The 17213-nt window shown below is 36.6% G+C and overlaps 1 protein-coding gene across 1 annotated transcript in view; it reads left to right on the forward strand.

Annotated features, from left to right (window-relative positions):
• The window catches only part of KIF15 (kinesin family member 15), a 38352-nt gene that overhangs the window by 7864 nt on the left and 13275 nt on the right, over positions 1 to 17213 (forward strand). Inside the window, 14 exon segments of the mRNA XM_010290776.1 lie at positions 1 to 164; positions 257 to 382; positions 1761 to 1883; positions 2605 to 2728; positions 4431 to 4522; positions 7088 to 7297; positions 8404 to 8581; positions 9024 to 9165; positions 11526 to 11667; positions 12000 to 12197; positions 13246 to 13353; positions 14162 to 14267; positions 14813 to 14978; positions 16368 to 16518. The exon segment at positions 1 to 164 is cut by the window's left edge and continues 12 nt beyond it. Coding sequence (XP_010289078.1) covers positions 1 to 164; positions 257 to 382; positions 1761 to 1883; positions 2605 to 2728; positions 4431 to 4522; positions 7088 to 7297; positions 8404 to 8581; positions 9024 to 9165; positions 11526 to 11667; positions 12000 to 12197; positions 13246 to 13353; positions 14162 to 14267; positions 14813 to 14978; positions 16368 to 16518 — 2030 coding nt within the window.

Below are 17213 nucleotides of genomic sequence, written 5' to 3' on the forward strand. Positions count from 1 at the left end.
TGAACAGAGAATCCTCAAGATCACATGCAGTTTTCACTATCACAGTGGAATCCATGGAGAAAAACAATGAGACTGTTAACATTCGATCTTCCTTGCTCAACCTGGTAGACCTGGCAGGATCTGAGAGACAGAAAGACACCCATACAGAAGGACTGAGATTAAAGGTTAGTTCTGTAATATCTGTGGCATTTTTCTCCTTTCACGTGTAGTGCCCTGTTCCATCCACCAAATCTGTTCATGTTTGTTCACTTTTTAGGAAGCAGGAAACATAAATCGATCACTAAGTTGCCTGGGCCAAGTAATCACAGCACTTGTTGATGTGGGTAATGGAAAACAGAGACACATTTGTTACCGGGATTCCAAGCTCACTTTTCTGTTACGGGTAATATATATCCTCTGGATTTTATATGCTACTTGGGATGTAGAGAAAATACTTGGTTGGGTTGGGTTTTTTACTCTAAAAAGTGGAACTCGGGTAGATTAAAAATTTGTTTCAATATTGGGCAGGTAGAAGAAAGCTTGAAAAATACCTTTTTACCTAAACAGAGTTGCAGTTGATTTATTGCTGTTAACTGAAGACAAATTTATTTATGCTTATAAACTCCTATGACATATTTGCCAGTTTTAAAGAAAAAGAAGCATATGTCTTCATCCCTATAATTCGGGAAATACGGTGTATCACAATGTAATATTTAGAGATGTGTTCAAATATTTGACAGGATTTCCAGAATTAGCATAAATGTGCGAAGTGTTAGTATGATGTTAAGAATTAGCTACATGACTGCTTATGGGCTCTTTTCAAGACAAACAGTAAAGAAAGATGGAAGCAGTCAAAGTTTTGTTGGATGCCAGCACTCATCAAAATTCTGTGTACAGTAATAACCTGTAATACATTTTTTGTATTGTAATATAGTACTTGTAACACACATACTGTATTACGTACAACACAGTATTATTGTGATCACAGCAAAATTTCCCAATCATTCCATCCCTGTTCTATGTATATATTAGAATCATGAACCTCTAAAGAATTATTTTCTTCCCATGCAACTCAAAATACATAGAAATTGGAAGAGAACTGCAGCTGTATGAGCTGTTACTTTCTTAAGTGGTAATTTTTTTTTTTAGGTGGCTGTACTGTAAAGAAGTCCACAAACATGACATTCTCTCTTTAGTAGAGAGAGAGAATGCCTTTGAGGCTTGTGGGCTATTTTGTAGTGCTAGACTTTTAGTCTTAGGTGTAACTGCTGCCCCTCCAGAGATTTGAGCGCTACTTGTTTAACAGCACAGAAATATCTGAAGACATGCATGTAAAAGGGAGAAGTTCCTCTTACATCCTTTTGTGATCTTTCTTTATTTGGCAGTTCCCACCAGAAGATAGGTTGGAACAATCAACAGGCTACTTGATGTTCAAGATAGTGCGAACACCAATCTGCTAATTACAAAGATTAAAGTGAAATATCTACTTTATTCCCTGATTTTTTTTGTGCTTTTTTTTTTTTCCTCACTGTTCAGGTGTAAAATATCACAAATTGTTGATAATATAGAGTCAGGGTTTTGAAAACCCAAGTAAAGTATTTAGTCACATCCTTTATACTCACATTTGAAATAAAATTTCAGAAGCTTACCTGGCATGGAGACTTGTTAAATAAAATTCCTCTGCAATTTGTTCAAAATGATACATAGTAGCTCTTTAGGTGATGGCTTCCTGCTGTCACCAAAAATATGCAAAAAAGGCTAACGTCCATGTTTTTAAATAGGATTCCCTTGGTGGTAATGCAAAAACATGTATAATCGCAAATGTTCATCCAGGATCCAGGTGTTTTGGTGAAACACTGTCCACTCTTAATTTTGCTCAGCGAGCAAAGTTGATTAAAAACAAGGTAGGAATGTTACTCAATGTCTTTATTGTTGCAACAATTTCTTGTCATTTAAACTACACATCTGCAAACAGGGTAGCTTCATTGAAATACTCCTGTGCTTTTGCTAATTTAAATGAATGTAACTTATTTTAAAATACTAAATTGGCTTTCCTAACTGTCTTTTATGACAAATGATTTTTGAAAAGGACTTGTTTGCTTTTCATTATGAATAGCGTACAACAGCTAGGGACTAGGTAATGGCTGATAATAGTGTGTATTCATTGCTTGTTGTGAGCACTTCCCTAGAAAAAGTAAAAAGTAAGCAAATCTGTACTAAAAATTAAAATTGTCATTAAAAAATTAGATTCAATGGTATTTCAGTGCATCTAGTTTTTATATATGCTAATACCCAAAATGGAATTTCTCAAGGTTTTGAAAGTATGTTGGCATCTGGCTGGAAACTACTGTCTTTAAAGTATACCGCTTTGTTGGTCAAAAAGAGCCAGACAAAATTTTGCAGAAAACATTAATTTTCTTTAACCAATATTTTTAGCTAAAGTGCAACTTACTGGTTTCTCAGTAAATGGAACATTGCTTTTCCCATGAGTTCTTCCTTTCCTAACATGGAAAGACTTCTTGGTAGTTTTGCTGCTTTGCAGTCTTTGCGTTTTCTCTTATCCTATAAAATATAAGATTTTTATTTGTACCTTTTCCTAATTTTCTCTTAACATATTTATGAAAGGCTGTGGTAAATGAAGACACACAAGGAAATGTGAGCCAGCTGCAAGCTGAGGTTAAGAAGTTGAAAGAGCAGCTTGCTCAACTTACTTCAGTGTCGTCTATGCATGATACTTCTGTATCACAAGGTAAGAGTTGGGGGTGAGGTGAGCCTAGAGTGTTGGAGCCTTATGTAATTCATTAAGTTTCTGAACAATTAATATTTTTGTAGGAACTGACCTACAAAGGTTGCATGTGTCTTAGGGATCCCATTGCCTCTATTTGTACCTAATGTTTTGCAGAAAATGTTAATGTGATTTTTATTTTCTTCCTCTCGTAAGTTTGTGTACGGAGCTGTGGTTTTATTATATAACACCTAGAATAGTCTTCCAGTTCATAGGAGTTATGCTGCCTAATCATTTAAGTAACCAAAAGTTTACATGCAATTGCTTGTACGTTTAGGTCAGAGGAAGGGCACTAAGGTGTTGATAACGCTGCATTCTTTTTAAGCACAGGACTGGATTTCCCCCCCACCCCCCCCGCTTTTTTGCACCTTCAGGAAGATTCTAAGAGGGATGTTTACCTTTCAATAAAAGATCAAATTCCATGTAAGATGGTAATGGAATTTTAATGTAATTTGTTTTCTTCCAGCAGCTTTTCACTAGACCATTGTATCTGCAGTACAGGTCCTGGCATAGTTTTCTACTCTGTATGCATCTCTCTGCAATAAGCTACCTCATGTTTGATTACAAGGTAGTAAACTTGGTCTTGCAACTTACTGTGTTCCTGAATCAACTCTCCTGACCTTGCCAAGAAATAGAAGATACAGCAATAGAAGTTATTACAGAAATTAGAAAGACTTGTCTAATATAAAGCATCTGTGGTTGAGTTTTCCTAAGGAAAAAATACCTCTCTGTTAGCATACACCTTTAACCAGTTAAAACAAGTGTGATTATGTGGGACACTGAATCACTGTCCATGAATACACGAGTATTGACAGAGGGCTCAAAAATGTTTAGACCTGTGATAAAGTTCTGAGGGAAATCAAGTGATGATTCTTAAACACTAAGAAGAGTTTTTATGCAGAACCTAATACGTTAGAGATGTGTTTAGACTATGTGGTTAAATTATGTTTGTAATATTCCATCACACAAATATGAAATCTGCTTGCTAGCTACTTTAGAAACGTGATGGCATTTTTTAGTATCTTACAATAGGGTAGTTATTATGTACCTAGATACTATGGTGATTAGTATTCTATAAATAAGTAGTCTTGCCTGTGTGAGGATATTCAGAAAAGCTATTTTGAGTTAATTTCTGAAGTAGATTAGTTAAGCCCTTTTAATAGCTTGTGTGGACACTTTACATTAATTAGTGATTAAATCACTAATTGTCCACTTAATTCATGCTTATTTTCCGGAATTTCCCTCTCATAAACCACTTAGTCCACTTTTAATATGTACAAACTGTAGTAATAATGCCAATAATGGTTTAGTGTTATCAAATTAATTTCAGAGGGGTTTTGCATTTTATAGATATACTCAGCTGAACAGACTGATTCTTTTATTTTAATAAAAGTTCGTCATAAAGCTGTTTAATGCTTGAAAAACTTTGTTAATTATGCAATTATGTATATTGACTCTGTTCTTTATCAGCACTTGCAGGTGACTAGGAATTACTGTCTAAACTTCTTTGCTTTGGGTATGGCACATGATCTTTGTAGAGGAATTATACTGTTTGAAAAGTTTAAATAAATTTTCTTTCAACAATTGTCACATTATGTATGTAGGAAATCCTGGTTAACTGGTGTTTTAATAAATATGCCATTTATTTCTTTGACTTACCCTACAGGTGCTGTTGAAAAAGGGAAGAACAACATAAACTACATGAACAATTTTCTTGAAGCAATGTTGTTCTGGGAAAAGTCAGAAGGTGAAAAGAAGGTAAGAAAACACTAATGTTTCTAAGTGTATTCTGTGTATTCTCTGAGAGACCAGTAAGCATATTGAGACTGACTCTCTTCATGATTTTTATTTGATTTTTTAATAAAAAACACTCTGTCCAAAGATAATAAGGTTTGGTAACAAGGGACCTTAGTCAAATGACATTTAAAATAAAATCTGTCCTCAGGAGGACTACAAGGATGTTGTGAGGTTATGTAGGGAGAAAACTAGAAGGACCAAAGCCCAAATAGAACTTAATCTGTCTGTTGCCATAAAAGACAATAAAAAATGTTTCTGTAAATACATTAGCAATAAAAGGAGGGCTAAAGAGAATCTCTATCCTTTATTGGATGCAGGGGGAAACATTGAGACAAAGGCTGACGTCCTTAATGCTCCCTTTGCCTCAGTCTTTAATAGTGAGACCAGTTGTTCTCTGGATACCCAGCCCTCTGAGCTGGAAGACAGGGAGCAGAATGAAGCCTCAATAATCCAAGGGGAAATGGTTAGTGACCTGCTATACCACTTAGACACACACAGGTCTATGGGGCCAGATGGGATCCACCCAAGGGTACTGAGGGAGCTGGCAGAAGTGCTCACCAAGCCATTTTCAATCATTTATCAGTAGTCCTGGCTAACCAGGGAGGTCCCAGTTGACTGGAGGTTAGCAAATATGACACACATCTACAAGAAGGGCTGGAAGGAGAATCTGGCAAACTACAGACCTGTCAGTCTGACCTTGGTGCCAGGGAAGGTTATGGAACAGATCATATTGAGTGCCACACTGCATGTCCAGTCCAACCAGGTGATCAGGCCCAGTCAGTTTAGGCTTATGAAAGGCAGGTCCTACTTAACTAACTTGATCTCCTTCCATGAGAAAGGTGACCTGCTTAGTGGATGAGGGAAAGGCTGTGGATGTTGCCTGACTAGACTTTACTAAAGCCTTTGACATGGTTCTCACAGCATTCTTCCGGAGAAACTGTCTGCGCGTGGTTTGGATGAGTGCACTGTTCGCTGGGTAAAAAACTGCCTTGACGGCCGGGCCCAAGGAGTTGTGGTGAATGGAGTTAAATCCAGCTGGCAGATGATCAGAAGCGGTGTTCCCCAGGGCTCAGTATTGGAGCCATTTCTGTTTAATATCTTTATCAATTATCTGGATGAGGTCCATCCTCAGTAAGTTTGCAGATGACACCAAGTCGGGCAGGAATGTTGATCTGCTTGAGGGTAGGAGGGCTTTACAGAGGGATCTGGACAGGCTGGATTGATGGGCCGAGGCCAGCTGTACGATGTTCCACAAGGCTAAGTGCTGGATCCTGCACTTTGGTCACAACAACCCCATGCAATGCTACAGGCTTGGGGAAGAGTGGCTGGAGAGCTGCCTGGTTGAAAAGGACCTAGGGGTGCTGGTTGGCAGCCAGCTGAATATGAGCTGGCAGCATGCCCACGTGGCCAAGAAGGCCAACAGCATCCTGTCTTGTATTGGAAATAGTGGGGCCAGCAGGAGTAGGGAAGTGATCATCCCCCTGTACTCAGCACTGGTGAGGGTGCACCTCAAATACTGTGTTCCGTTTCGGGACCCTCACTACAAGAAGGGTGCTGAGGTGCTGGAGCGTGTCCAAAGAAGGGCAACGAAGCTGGTGGAGGGTCTAGAGCACAAGTCTCATGAGAAGTGGTTGAGGGAACTGGGATTGTTCAGTCTGGAGAAGAGGAAGCTCAGGGGAGACCTTATTGCTCTTGACAACTACCTGAAAGGAGGCTGTAGCAAGGCGGGTGTCAGTCTCTTCTCTCAAGTAATGTGTGATAGGACAAGAGGAAATGGACTTAAGTTGCACCAGGGCAGGTTTACATTGGATATGAGGCAAAATTGCTTCACAGAAAGGCTTGTCAAGCATTGGAACAGGCTGCCCAGGGAAGTGCTTGCGTCGCCATCCCTGGAGGTATTTAAAAGACCTATAGACGTGGTGCTCAGGGACATGGTTTAGTGGTGGATTTGGCAGTGTTTACGGTTGGACTTGATGATCTTAAAGGTCTTTTCCAAGCTAAACCTGTGATTCTATACTGTCTTTCAAATTCAGACAAGCCGTAGGCTAGCTTTCATAGTATGTTTAGTTTTAGGAGGTGGGTTGTTATTGGGTTTTCTAATTAAAAATTGAACAGAAAAACAGAATTTTGTTTTCCTTAATTTTGAGCTCATCTTTGAGGGTTTGGATCAACAGTGGGGTTTTTTTGAAGCAAATCTCCCAGTCATCCCTATTTTGTTGTTCTCTGGTTCATGTCATGGCACAGTACTGAATCAGCCAGAATAGATTTTTGTTGTTGTTGTTAAGAAAATTAACTGAAACAGGCACTCTGTGTGCCTAACTGAATACTTAGTCTACTGGATCATACTGGAGTTTCTAAGTAAGGGTTTTGCGATATAGTGTGTAATTTGGGCTGTTCGTATGAATTACTGTTAACTGAGTTTTTGCATGATGAGTCTATGTGTGCATATGTATGTGATATGTGCACCTTAAAATTTATCTAGTCTAACAGTTGCTTTTCCACCAATCTGTATATGTACTTTCTAAGAATCTATTAGAAAAAATTGCTCAACTAGAAGATCTGTGTGCCAAGAAGGAGAAATTTATTCAGTCTAATAAAATGATAGTTAAATTCCGTGAAGACCACATTGTTCGCTTGGAGAGATTGCATAAAGAGGCTGGTGGAAGTTTATTGCCAAAAGAGCAAGAGGATCTCCTCAGTGAATTGAGGGAAGAATTGCAGACACTCAGAGAACAGGTAAGTCTTTTTTTTTTTTCCTTTCTAGAACAATTTTCTTTTGTGAGAATAGCTCATGTGATGGAGTTCTGTGATGGGTGGTTACAGGCATTTTAGGAAAGACAGGCAGGAGAGAAGAGCATGCATGGGTGGTGGGTTCCTTTATAGAAGCATCTCAAATGCGTGGAGTTTACCTATGGAAGGGACAATGGGTGGGTTTAGAGCTTGTGAGTTTGTATAAGAGGAGGGGCTAGTAAGGGTGATGGCATGGTGGGAGCTTGCTACAGGCAACCTGAATCTGGCTTAGGTAGAGGACTAAGTCTCCTTTAAGCAACTCAAGGAAGTCTCCAAATCACAAATCCTCATTCTTATGGGAGACTTTAACCTCAATGACATCTGTTGAAAGGGAGAGACAGGATGCAAGTGATACAGCAGGTTTCTGAAGGTTAACAACACAGATGTTAGATGGGCCAATCAGGGGTAACAGGGTCCTGGAGCTGTTTGAGGAAGGCAAGTAGCAAAGTACATGCCTAAGGCTTTAGGAGAGGAGGCTTTGGGCTATTCAGATACCTGGTAGGTGTGGTATCATTTGTGAGGCAGTTTTGAAGAACAAAGAAGCTCGGGGGAGAAGGCAGATTCTTTAAAAACAATTTCCTCCCAGTATAAGTAGGAAAAAAGGAGCAGACTTATTAGAAGACCAGCTTGAATCTGTAGCTCATAACTGAGCTCCAAAGTGTGTGGAGGAAGTTACAGAAGCTAAGACAGTCATTAAAGGATTACAAAAACATTACTATGGCATGCAGGGACAGTGTTAAGAAAGCCAAAGCTCAAAGTTGAAACTGAAAAGGGATGTCAAGAGCAGCAAGGAAAGCTTCTACTGCTTTATTACCAGCAAAAGAGTGAACACATGAAATGTAAGACCACTGTCTTTTTTCTGAGCAGATTCCAAGAGAGTAAGAAAACTAACCAAAAAAAAAAAAAAAATCAGGGCAGTTTTAACCACTGTCGGGAATACCTTTTTTCTTATACCATTACAATTTAATGCTTATTAAATGTAGTAGAGCAGCAACTAGATATGTATAGCATTGTCTGGAAAAAACTGTTGAATAAAATACTGCTTATCACAGATGGAACAACACCCACGAATTGCAAAATATGCCATGGAGAACCACAACCTCAGAGAGGAGAATAAAAAACTTCGTTCTTTACAGTCAGTTAAAAAGGCTCAAGAAATTGATGCTCAGACCATTGCAGAACTAGAAAAAGTTTTTTTGGAAGCTTCAGCCACAGAGAAGAATACTGGAGGTAAAAATATACTAATGTTTTTCAGACAAATAAGCTTACTGTATTCCTGTTGTGTGCAGTGTAGTGTTGAAAATGTTGTCTGTCTTAATGTATTTTTGCCTTCTTCAAAGTGGTACCTGAAAATTGATAAAACAGGTTTACTTCATTTTATTCATGTTGGCCTTCAAGCAAATACAGCAGTAGGGAATTTGGATTCTTGTGCACACCATCCATAATCTCATTTTGTTGTCCTTTAGTTGTCATGCAGAGCAGTAATATTAATTATTTTACTGGCTTTCATGTGGACTGTTGCTAATACCCATTTTCTTCAATCTCAATTGCTGCTATGCTGTTCAAAAGTGTACAAATACTTTTGTTTTAATAAAAAAAAGTTAAAACTTAGTAAAAACTTAAGATATTTGAGCTACGCTGTGATTTCAGATGGTATTTGTTTGTTCTTTAGGTCATCATTTATATTCCACCACCATATCAGTGGAAGGCAACTCACTGGCATCTGTTGAAAGGCTGAAAGCACGGCTTTTACAGACTCAAAGTGAACTGGCAAGTTCAAAACAAGAATATGAAGAATTTAAAGAGTTAACAAAGTGAGACAAAACAGTATACAAATGTCTTTAATTAAATGTCTTTTAAGTAATTACTTCTATTGATTTTTAAAAGTTAGTCTCAGATCCTGAATATGCAGTCTTAAGTATGTTCTTTGTATGTAAGAGAGGGACAAGTTAAGAAAAATGCCATGCACACAGAATATGTTCCTGTTGAACTCAGTTACTCCCAGACTAGGAAACAACCATGACACAATCTGAAGGCATGTCTGTACTGCTGCAGACTTCTTTGTCCTTCCGAAAGCTCTTTATGCTAAGGTGCAAAACAGTGCTTCACAACATGCAGGAGGTGCACATACCCTGGAATTCTGATAGTCACCTCCTCAATGGGACAGGGAGAGTTTGGCTTAGTTTGCACGTTGAGCAAGTATTTTTCCGTAACTGAAATATTAGAGATGGAAGCAGCGACAGCAACTAAGAGTTGGTGGGTTTTGGGGGTGGTATTTTAGGATTTGTTTTTATTTTAGTGCAACAGTAGTTTTTAATGTAACCTCTTTAAGATTGCAAGTTTGAATCACCATAAATGTAGGATCCAAGCACCTCAGAAAATTTTGGCTAACCTGTTGGTTAAATTTTTCTCTCCACTTCAAGGATTTTTAAGGCAATAATACCACTACCTTGAGACTTGTTATTAGCACAGAGATTTAATTCAAATTAGAGCAAAGACATGGTGTCAATAGTTCATTCATGTCCATTTGCTTTGACATCGAAACATGACATAAGGGTCTACTTTGTCCTTACTAATGTAGTGAAGAATTTACTGCCCTTGTTCTTGAGGGCAGCACAAGGTAATGCGAAATACCCTTCAGTGTATATATATTCATTTGCAAGTGATTAACACATGGCTTTACTTGATCAACCCTATTTCTGAAAAATCCAGGTCCTGTTACTGGAGATACAAGAAAAGCAATTGCATTTCCAGCAAATGTAATGTAAACCTGGAAGGCGAAAGGGACCTGATTTTTTTTTTTTTTTAATTACATTTATTTTTAGCTTGTACCTAACATTGCTGCTTTTTATTGATTTCAGTGAACCTAGAGTGTAATTCTAGAAGCACTGGGCACAAGATAGTTCCATTTTTGCCTCCCCACTTTTTTTTGGCGAAGTAACTTTGTAATGTCCTTTTTGCTCCTTCAAGCAACTGTACAAATCTGTATTTTTATTCTTAGATTTCTATCCAATAATATCTAAATCCTATCAACTTTATAAATCATAATCTTAGGATCTACTGAGTTTATCAATTCAGCAATCCATCTATTGTCCTGTAACATTAGTTACAATGGTTTATTTATAACTTCATATATTAATTCCCTATTTTCCTGCCCATTCAATGTATTTCTATCTTATGTATTCCATGTTTTGTGCATGTCTGTCTTTATATGTATGCAATTTTATTATTAATTACTGACATTTTCTTAGTGGAGTGCAGTCAAACAGAATTGTGCATTTCAGCCTCTGGATTCACCTGTGGAGTTCACTAAATTTTAAACTTGTTTCCGGTTTCAGAGTCACTGTATGCTTAATTTTACATGCAACTGTAACTATATGCTGTAAGTGAATAAGTAGAGCAAAATGTAACAATTTCACAAAATCAATGTATGCTAATTTTTCTGTTGTCCAATAGCAGTCAGAACTAAAGTTCTACTCTGCTCCATAAATTTTGTTGCAGATGCTAAAAATGTAAGGGAAAATGATAGCATTAAAATGCCAAAAGATTAAATAGTATATTTACTTTTGTCTGTAGATTTGACCCTACAGTTATGTCAGTAAGGCTAACTATCACAGTAACAGCTTGTAGCTCTGCAAAATAACAAATGAAAATTATTCCTAAATTTCTGCTCAGCTGTTGGATTTCAGTTAAAGTACTCTTAGAGGACAAAATAAACTTAACACAGCAGCACTTTCAGGAAAAAAAAAATAAAGGATTTCCTTTAATCCTGGCAAGCACCAGTTCAGACTTCTCATATAACTGGATAACATTTTTAAAGCTTAAAACCATATTGGTATGGGTGATATCACTTTCTCATAAAAGAAATTGCAGAGCTCTCGGCTTATTCCTTACCATGTAATGGATTTATTTTTTTTTTTTTCCTGACACATTTAGTTATCCATCTACTTGCTTCATTATGCAAGCACAAATAAGCTTCTTAGCTTTTCAATTTTTTTTTTTTTTAAACTTTTTAATACAGCAGTGGTGACTTTCTTCTCAAAATAATGTATTTCAATGTTTGGGCAAGAGTTCAGCTTAAGTTTGCTCGCTGGCAATACTGCAGCTTATTCTTACTGATGGGAGGGCATACTGACGGAGTGGTTTTGACAGTAGTAAAATACTTCCTAAACAGGAAAAAGCATATGGAACTGGAATCAGAACTTCAATCTCTTCGGAAAGCAAACCAACATCTTGAAAACATTCTGGAGGCAACCAAAGCACACAAGCGCCGAGAAGTGTCTCAGTTACATAAGTTACATAGAGAAACTCTTAAGGTATGAGAATAAGTTTATTTAAACCCACAAATACTCCTGAGTTGTGTGAGAACATAGACATTCATTTGTATGATCCCTTAACCTAACTAGTGTTCTGGTATGTAATCCATATGTGATAAACCAGATACGCTGCTTTTTTGTTCTGAAATACTTAATGGATGACTGCTGCTGTAATCAGATGACAAATCTGAAAAAGTGTAGTGGTTTAGAACTAACCACTTTGAGCATTTGATTTCATTATTCTGCTTATAGAACTATGAAAAACAATACCAGACGAAGTCTTCATTCCTTTTACAGTTAAAATAAAGACTACTTTGTAATCTTTATCACAGAACATAACCACACCAACAAAAGCTTACCAGCTAAGATCTCGCTTAGTGCCGCGAATAAGCCCAGAAATCTTAGATTATAATTCTGAAGATTTTCAGTGTTCCGAAGAGATGATGGATGACATTTTGAAAGAGCCAGTTCCCCCAGAGATGAATGAACAAGCATATGAGGCCATTGCTGAGGAGCTCAAAGTGGCACAGGTGAATGCTCTGAATAAAAGCTGAAGTGTATGTGTAACTTTCTAATAAAGTGGCTTTTGGCATGAAATACTTCCCCCTCACTAAATATATTTTAATTTGCATGGGAAACTGAAGCACTTGATGAATACTTAAGGCTTCACTAAACAGTTCTCTAATTATACATTGTACTTAAGAGGATTTAAAATGAAAATATGGAAAGGGTTTTAAGAGTTGAATATTGTAAGTAGTTTAAGGGCACTTAAACGTTTACTATTTTAACCTGTTTCTGAGGAAATTTCTTTACAAGTCCCTGTGACAGCTACATTTGGAACAATACCCAAGCTTAATATATAATACCGCATTATTTGAAGAAACCTGCCAAATAATGCTCGTCCGCTATTATACCTTAATTGTCTTGTATCTTTCCTAAGGGCAGGGAAGGTCTTTTGTCACAGAGTGCTCCAAAGTTATCTGAACTACTCTCTAGAAGCTGGAACTAACTTCAGTGCATGGCAGTTTTAATAAGTTGTTCCATACTATCTAATGCTTCTACTTAGCAATAACTATGTATGTTTATGCAGATTTATTTTTCCAATAAATTATTTTTAAAATAAAACTATAATTTATCATTTTGGAAAACTGGTTGTTTGCTATGGACAGATGATTCAACGGATGAACCCTGGCAAAAACAGCCAAACCCCCTCTTTGATGCTTACCATAGTGCAGAGATCTTATAAGGAATTTAGCTACTGTATATTTTGAATAACTTCTTTTTAAAGCCTTATTTCGCCAGGATAAACATGTGTCTGAAAACCAAGTGTTTATTGGATTCAGTCCTTGTATTCCCTGACAGATTTTCTTGTGTTCTGGCAGTTTAGTTAGCTATAGGAGAAATCAGCTGCTTAAAATACCAGCTTATTTTTGAATGTTCTGTTTTCTGTTGGTTCAGGTCATAAAAAAAAAAGTAAGTAGTTGACACTTTTATATTTAATATGCACAGACTGCCATATGGCATGTGAGAATAACTGGAAGAAGGGTGCTCTAATTTTGAGTGTCTGTTGTGTCACAGGAGCAACTGAGCACAATCCAGACAAAGCTGGATGAAGAGGAAAGCAAGAATATAAAACTCCAGCAGCATATTAATAAACTGGAGCATCATTCTGCACAAATACAGGAGGTGAGAGAACAATATAATAGAGGGCTATATATGAGTGTATATAACAAGGTGGTATCTACCACACTCATACTACTGTGTTGCCTAGTGAGCTCTGCAGTGTTATTTGCATTTTGACTTTTGAAAAATTTACATAGCATCATAGCTCAGGGCTGTGCAGGAAGAAAAGAACACCATTTAACTTTTTTTAACACAGATTTTTTTTTTTAACAATTTTTTAACACAGCAGGTTTGGGTGTTTTTTTATTTTTGTTGTTTTAAGTGTTGTGATTCTGAGCCTGCTTGATCTTAACTATAAACAAATAAGCACTCAAGATGTATGTGCTTGGTTTTGGACAACTTCATGATTTCTGGAAAACAGCAGTAGTCGCAAGGAAACTTTAAACTTTGGAATGCTGAAAATATTCCTTGCCTTAGTTGGAACTGAAATGTTCTTACTCCATAAAATATTTACAGGTCATCTTTAATCACTAGGTTTGATTTAACATAGAAAAGTAAATAAGGCCTGTATTCTTCCCAGGTCGGTCTCATTTCTAATAGCTCTGTTCTGAAGTAGATCTCAGCTGCTAAGCTGTGGATTGCTTTTAAGTGAACTTCTTAGATAAGGTAATGTCTTCAGTTATATAATTTTTTTTTTCTTGGAATCCTACAGATTTCAGATTCACCAAACACTGAATGCACAAGACAAATGCGTCTTGTATTTGTAATCACCTGATTAAATGCTCTAATATGTTATTACATTACTGTTACAGCTCTGACTTAGCCACTCCTACATTTTCTTTCATTTAAAATTTTTACTTCTCTTCTCAAGCTTCTTTCATCTGAAAGGAATGACTGGAGTAAAGAGCGCCAGGAGCTCCTTGAACAGATAAAGTCACTTGAAAAACAATTTCAAGACAGTCAGAGCAAGACTGATAGTAAGTCTATGTAACACTGAAATTCCATGTGAAGTTTTGAGGTGTCTTAATGTTTTGAATCAAAAACAGCACATGCTGAGTAACTGTTTAGGTTGTTAGTCATACTGGTTTGACTTTTTTTTAATCTTTTTCTAAAGAAAAAGATCTCTCATACTTGCAGAATAGCTTTTCTCTGCCCAGTTTTGCACAGAATACAATATTCAAAATTGTTGTCTATTCACTCTGAACGTGAAGGGACTACAGGATATAGCATTTTTTAAAAGAAAATATTAACTAAAAGGGAAAATCCTCTATTGGTATGTGGAAATGCAGCAATATTGTCTGGAACGTTTTTATTTCTGCCTATACTCTTTAGTTCTTAAAGTCAGTGTTTTGTTGACCTTTTCCATTTACAAGTCCTTCTTGTGTGTGACCTTCAAGGTTAATTCCACTGAAAATAAGTAAAGTTTCGTGAGACTTTTCCAGGACATTCTGTAGTATTACATGCCCGGTATCTAGCACAGTTTTCGAAATAACATGTAAAATATTTGTTTGGTTTTTGACAGTATTAAAAAGTGAGGTCTATGACTTGCGCATTGTCCTGCAGTCTGCAGACAAGGAGCTGTCGGCTGTAAAATTGGAATATAATGTCTTTAGGGAAAAGCAAGAGAAAGAAATGAGTCAGCTCTCTGCTAGACATATGGATGTTCAGTTCCAGCTGGACAGCGTCAGGTATGTTGGCAGTGTAGTAAAATGCCTTAACCTCCCTTCTGGATGCATCCAGTGATGCAGTTCTTTTCTGCATGTTACTTGCACTTTACATCTCTTATTTAAAGCTGCCATTTTGTCTTTATGTACTTTGCTTTTTTTTTCTTCTCAGTTCTTTCCATGCCTTATTTCAGAGCCATGAGGGGGCACATGGTGAAATTGGCAGAAAGAAAATAAAATGAGACTTCTTTAATTTTGGTTTGTTATAGCATTTTCCCATTAAATAGGATATGCCTATAAACTTACTGATCTCTAAAAGTTAAAAAGTGGCTGAAGAGGTATAGTTTGTTTGGGGTGTTTTGATTTTTTTTCTAATTTAGTCTTAAAAATTAACTGTTACTCTCAGTCTAGTCACAGGAAGCAGATGACATAATGATGCTGCTCTAAAAATAAAAGCAGAAAAAAACCATAAAAATAAACTGAAGTTTGATTATTGAAGCCTGAAAAACTCACTATGTTGTATGCAATAATTGCCATTATTATTGGACGATGAAAATCAGTGAGGTTTTTAATCATTAGCGTAACTTAATTATGTTGGGTTTTGTTATTGGTGGTTTTTGTTTGTTTTGTTGTGTTTTGGTTTTGTGAGGTTTTTTTCCTGGAAAGCTTAACTACGTTATTGCATTATAACAGGTCATGTCTTAGGTGAAGTCATTTTTTGAGTGATCCGTTGTGAGACTGGGATCCTGGAATTGAAATTAAATGTTGTGGTTTCATTGATGCTTTCTGTGTTAGGAGAAGTGCTGACTATTTGGAGGCTATTCTTTCTATAGGCTCTCTGTTAATAACATGATTCATGGTACTTGTCTAGCAACTCTTTTACTCCTGCTTTACTTTTCCTTTTTGTGAATGATCAAATGAAGTAAGTTTTCAGGGCAACAATTTAGAGGGAAATAACCCAGACTTTCCCAGAATATATAAAGATTTTATATGGGATAAATAACCTAGATATCAACTATGCAGATGTAGCTACTGAGGATCATTCTAGCAGAGTCTTTTGTCCAACAACTGGTTAAAAAAAAAAAGTGTGAATGCCATTATCAAGACACATTGACTGAAATTTCTATAGAATTTTGCAAGAAGTAAATTATTTCTAGGGATCAGAAAGAGTACTCTGCCTTCTCCACCAATGCCACTTAAATTTCCTGGGCCCTTCATAAACTTGGGGTTTCTTAATTAAAAAAGAAATTACCATTTATGTCAGTCACTTCTTTCTAAAATAACTGTACTCTGTATATTATCTGAATATTATAAAATACAATTGATTGGAATATTTTAAGAAAAGGGTTTGTTTCATTATAAATATTGTGGTGGGTTTTGTGGTATTTGTTGTTTGTTTTTTTTTTAATAAAGTCTAGAACACGAAAAGATTCTTGAAGAAAAAGCAAGCCTGCAGGATGATTATGACAATTTGCAGGAAGTAGCAAAGTTTGAGACAGATCAACTGAAGCAACAACTTGAGGACAGAAAACAAGAAGCAGAAGCAATGAAAACTGAGCTTTGTGTAAGACAGTCAAGGCTTTTAAAGAACTTTATAACATAATTACTCATGTAGCCAGATTGTTTAATTCCTGTTATTGTATCATCGATAATAGATTCCACAGCAATAATAGGTTTCCTGGTGATTTCATGTGGAAGAGGTACTCAGAATCTTTTTTAAAACTTAGTGCAAGATTTTTGCAACCACAGGCTACAAGAAATATCCAATAGCATGATGAAGTAGTAGGTTTTTCAGCTGAATAATTTGCTCTGGAAATGTGGAGGGAGATGAGTTAATTTAGTAAAGGAATAAGAAACTGCTTTGGAAAAGAATCCTGACAGCAAAATGCTGGTGACCTTTCATGTCAGTGCTCGCTAAGACTAGCTTACTTATTCTATCTTTACAAAGCAGTTTCTAAAAAAATTTCATAGTGGATGTGATCTTGTTAAAATGATCTATGGCTTTTTGTGGTGGATCGCTGTCCTGCAATTTAGTTGATGCTGTCCTTGAAAGCCTGTCAGACTGCAGTGACTGCAAAACAGCATTAAGGTTGCTCAAGGGCTTTTGCAAATGATTTTGCCTGCTTTTCTGCAGTGTACACTGTGCCTGCTCAGCAAGTTTGCTGTAAGTTTTTCTTTTTAGTGTTTAAAGGAATACTGACAGATTGAAAATTATTATTTTAAATTCCTTATAGTCTAATATCTTGAACTGCTGGTTAG

This window comes from Phaethon lepturus, unplaced genomic scaffold (assembly GCF_000687285.1).
Source record: "Phaethon lepturus isolate BGI_N335 unplaced genomic scaffold, ASM68728v1 scaffold10027, whole genome shotgun sequence".
In the NCBI taxonomy this organism is placed as follows: Eukaryota; Metazoa; Chordata; class Aves; order Phaethontiformes; family Phaethontidae; genus Phaethon; species Phaethon lepturus.